A 4,262-nucleotide genomic window follows, 5' to 3' on the forward strand; every position below is an offset into this window, starting at 1 on the left:
GAAAAGCAATAGCAACATACTAAACGATCGGGTGCTAAGCTAATGGAATGGGTCATGTCAATCAGATCATTCAACTAATGATGTGACCTCGTTAATCAAATAACAACACTACTCTTTTGTTTATGGTTAGGAAATATAACCATCTTCGATTAACGAGCTAGTCAAGTAGAGGCATACTAGTGACACTTTGTTTGTCTATGTATTCACACAAGTATTATGTTTCCGGTTAATACAATTCTAGCATGAATAATAAACATTTATCATGATATAAGGAAATAAATAATAACTTTATTATTGCCTCTAGGGCATATTTCCTTCAGTAGCACACTTGTAAGAGTTCACCAACATAACACATAACCGCACAGGTTCATGAACCTAATGAAACGGCGACAAGTTCAGTTTCATAATGAAACGACAATGACTAATGCCTTGCGCGCGTGTTCCTAGTGCCATCCCTATTGGTTATCTTCTTCCTCCTAGCAGGACGAGCCTCCTCTTCCTCCTCTTCCTCCTCCGCCTCATCATCCAAGCTCGCCATACGCGAGCTCCCTGTGACCACCTTTGGGTTGCCTATGTTGTCAAAGTCGGTGGACGTGTACCGTTTTATGGGATGCCTAGGCTTCAACATGTATGCGGACCAAACTTGAGCGTCTGCCAAAGTCATGTCATCATCAACCTATCACACAATCAAACAATATGGTGAAGACCGGCGTCGTAATCAAGTGAGAATTACATCTAAAAGATTAGTCATACCTCTTGGGTGACCGCACCCTCATCATCCATATAAGCAAATGAGGAACTCACAGCGTCCCCCTGATGGTGAGATAAGGGGTCTGATGGTGTACCGGGCCTAGAGGCAGATGGTTCATCATATTCTGGGTCACGGCAACCGAGAAGGTTCGATAACCGCCTTAACTTCTTGGCATGACGCTGTAACATGAACAAGTGTATAAGATACCAAACTCTGCAACATATGTAACATGGACACGGACACTTGAGTGCGATATACCTTGAGGAATGCTCGTAGTGAACCATCTTCATTGCCTTCTCCAACCGATGTCTTCTCCAGAATAGACTAGCTTTCATCAGCTCCTTTCTTGATCTGGTTGTGCTGCGGATGAGAACGAAATAACACGCTAGCCATTCAAACATGTGTAATACGGCCAACAGGAAAGTAAAGAAGGGAACACTTTACCCCTTCCCTGACAGTTTTGTTGTACTGATGCTTCGATAGATCCTCAAAGTTTGCGGGATCTTCAAGAATATCATCGTTGTATGCCGGCGGGCATATCTCAACTCGAGCATTTTCAAGAAACCATCGTAGGTAGTTATCGAAAGCAAGTGAGCTATGCTCACGAAGCTGGGCACGTGCACTGTTACGAGCTTGCTCCACACTAAGATGGAAACAGGTAACATACGATGCATGATGCTTGTCCCAGTCCTTTATCTTTCGCTGCCTTCTCCTATCCAACCTGCATGGTAGAAAACCAAACTTTAGCACAATCAAGAAGGAGTGGTGATGCTTAGTCAATGTGGTTCATGCTCTCTTACCTATGAAGTGCTTTGTCCGTGTCCACCCATTCCGGCGGGTGAGGCTGAAACAGACCAAACTGACGATACACGCAATCTGGCAAATGAAGCTCAACTGCCCAGTTGCATATCAGTGGGCACCGCATAGCCAAAGATCCCTATCCCGCAAGCACATCGGGTTGATGACAAACTCCTCGGTGTACCCTACTGTGTCATTGGCGCCATATGGCTGCCATACCACCTATGAAATAGGACAACAACGCAACATTGATAACAATTTTTCAGGCAATCATGAGAAATGACTGAAGTAATGTCCTCGTTACCTGCTCAGGCGTAATCGTGTCCAACTCGGAAATATACTTTTGGTACATGAGATTGACATCGTTCGTCATCTCGGATACAGCTTCCCACTTGTAAGACCAAGTGGGGCGCCATAACCGTAATTCGTCATCTTCATCCCAAGGATTAAACTTGACGCTCTTCGGGCGTCCAATAGGCAGACGCTCCCAGCTCCATACAGAAAGAAGAAGCATATTACCACCAATGCCTGTGCCACCTGTGATCCTGCAACACGCATCGTCCAGCTGCATATGAAAGAAAACAATGTTAACTTGATAGCAACGCTCTTCGGGCGTCCAACAGGCAGACGCTCCCAGCTCCATACAAAAAGTAGAAGCATATTACCACCAATGCATGCCTTATCCGTGATCCTGCAACACGCATCGTCCAACTGCATATGAAAGAGAACAATGTTAACTTGACTACAAGGTTGCATTGCTAATGAAGAAATGAGTTGGTAACAAAACAAACCAACTACCTGTCGGTACAAGTAGGCAAGAGTCACTGAACCCCAGCTCCATCTGCTATCGAAGACGGTCAACGCCTTCAGCCATATCCATGGAGCGTTCTTGCCTGTGGAGTCAGGAAACAAAGTCCTCGAGACAAAGTACCACATATAGACACGAGCATGTGTCTGTATCACATCATCAGTGGCATCCGTAGGGCAATTCGCAAAGTTCCTGTGGATCCACGTGAAAGCAGCTCCGGCTGCTTTCCTTTCCTTCTTCTTCTTCTTCTTCTCTTCTCCCTCCTCTACATCAGCCTCAGCCTCGGTAGGAGCCATACCAATAAGAGCATTCATCTATTGGCGCCACCCGTCAGAATCGGTGCTCATACAGAGAGGCTTCCCATCGATAGGAAGACCGGTGATCAAGGAGATATCCTCGAGCGTCACGGTCATCCCCCCAGCCCGAAGATGGAAACGGTGTGTCTTCGGCCTCCATCGATCAACAAGAGAGAACACCAGTGGAGAGTTGAGGTTCGGCGTGGACCAACTGACCAACTGAATCCACGGGAGGAGTCCTGCCTGCTGGATGTACGGTGTGTACCGCTCATCGTATGGCATGGCAGGACCAGAGACCCCGTGATACCGAATCTTCAGAGGTTCAAGCTTCTGCAAAAAAAAAGTAATGAAAAATCTTAGGGCATGTCAATTTCAACTAAAGGCAAATTTGCAAAATATTTAGATTACTCATTATTACCATCTCCTTCTCGCGCATCATGTAGGCCCGATGTCGTGTGTCATAGGCATTGTCGAGAAGCCAAACCATCCTTACAAAGTTAAAACAATAAACATATATGAGTTCATCTCAAATATTGGTACACTAAACATCTCATATGTGTTCATCTAAACATCTCATATGTATTCATCTACAAGAATCTCAACATCTCCTTCTCACACAATGAATAAATGATTGTAAATTCTCATATATATCTTGTATGTCATATGTGTTCAAATAAACTCAACATCTCATAATTCAAATAAACTCAACATCTAATATATATCTAAAAAACTCAACATCTCATATATAGCTACAAAACTCAACATCTCATAATTATCTACAAAACTAGGCATCTCATATATATCTAAAAAAAATAAACAATCTAGGTTTCACTAACAAGAATCATATATTGTGAACTAATCAAGGGTGACACTACGACTACACTGGCCAGCTTCCTCTTTCCCCCCCCCCCCCCCCAACCATCATCCTCCTGAATATACAATTACATCCATCACTAGTAGCCAATTGAAAATTTAGATATGCACACATGACACATTGATCATAGGGCTAATATACTCCCAATATCAGAATTGTTTTAGAAGTGGGTTTTTTTTATTTCTTTGCCCCTTAGCTCTATGCATTCAAAAACCACATCCATCACTAGTATATCAATGTATTAGATTTGTACGCACATTGATCAAAAACCCCAATATGGCATTCAAATAACACATTGATCATTGGTCATGCACACACATTGAAGAACAGAGCTAATATAACTACATATTGTGGACAAATTTATATACTAATGAATCAAATAACTTCTTAATCAATGGATTCCATTTGGGCATATGACATTCAAAACCCCAATCTGAGTAGCATTCAAAAACAAATCTAATAGGGACCCAATCTAAGGTAGCGAATCTGAGGAGCATTAAAAACCCCCATCTATGAGCACTAAAAACAAATCTAATAAGCATCATATTATTAAAAACCCCAATTTGTTCGCAACATCTAGCATTTTTTCAACGAATTTATCCAAATCTAAAAACCCCAATCATTGTAGCACCTAAAATCATAGTTCACAACATAGCATTTTTGCAACGAATTTATCCAACAAAACCTAGTCCAAAAACCCCCGTCCCCCCAAACCATACCCTACAGAAAACCTCG

General features: G+C 42.6%; 1 protein-coding gene across 1 annotated transcript; it reads right to left on the reverse strand.

Moving 5' to 3' along the window:
- Positions 1-421: 421 nt before the first annotated feature.
- LOC125519566 lies at positions 422-3,140 on the reverse strand. The gene is made up of 8 exons (XM_048684331.1): positions 3,072-3,140; positions 2,870-2,983; positions 2,348-2,620; positions 1,854-2,114; positions 1,552-1,595; positions 1,196-1,346; positions 754-930; positions 422-676 (listed from the first exon to the last, which is right to left on the reverse strand). Exons 1-8 carry the CDS (start codon positions 3,138-3,140, stop codon positions 422-424), a joined length of 1,344 nt encoding a protein of 447 aa, XP_048540288.1.
- Between the last annotated feature and the right edge of the window lie 1,122 nt (positions 3,141-4,262).

Source organism: Triticum urartu, chromosome 7 (assembly GCF_003073215.2).
Source record: "Triticum urartu cultivar G1812 chromosome 7, Tu2.1, whole genome shotgun sequence".
In the NCBI taxonomy this organism is placed as follows: domain Eukaryota; kingdom Viridiplantae; phylum Streptophyta; class Magnoliopsida; order Poales; family Poaceae; genus Triticum; species Triticum urartu.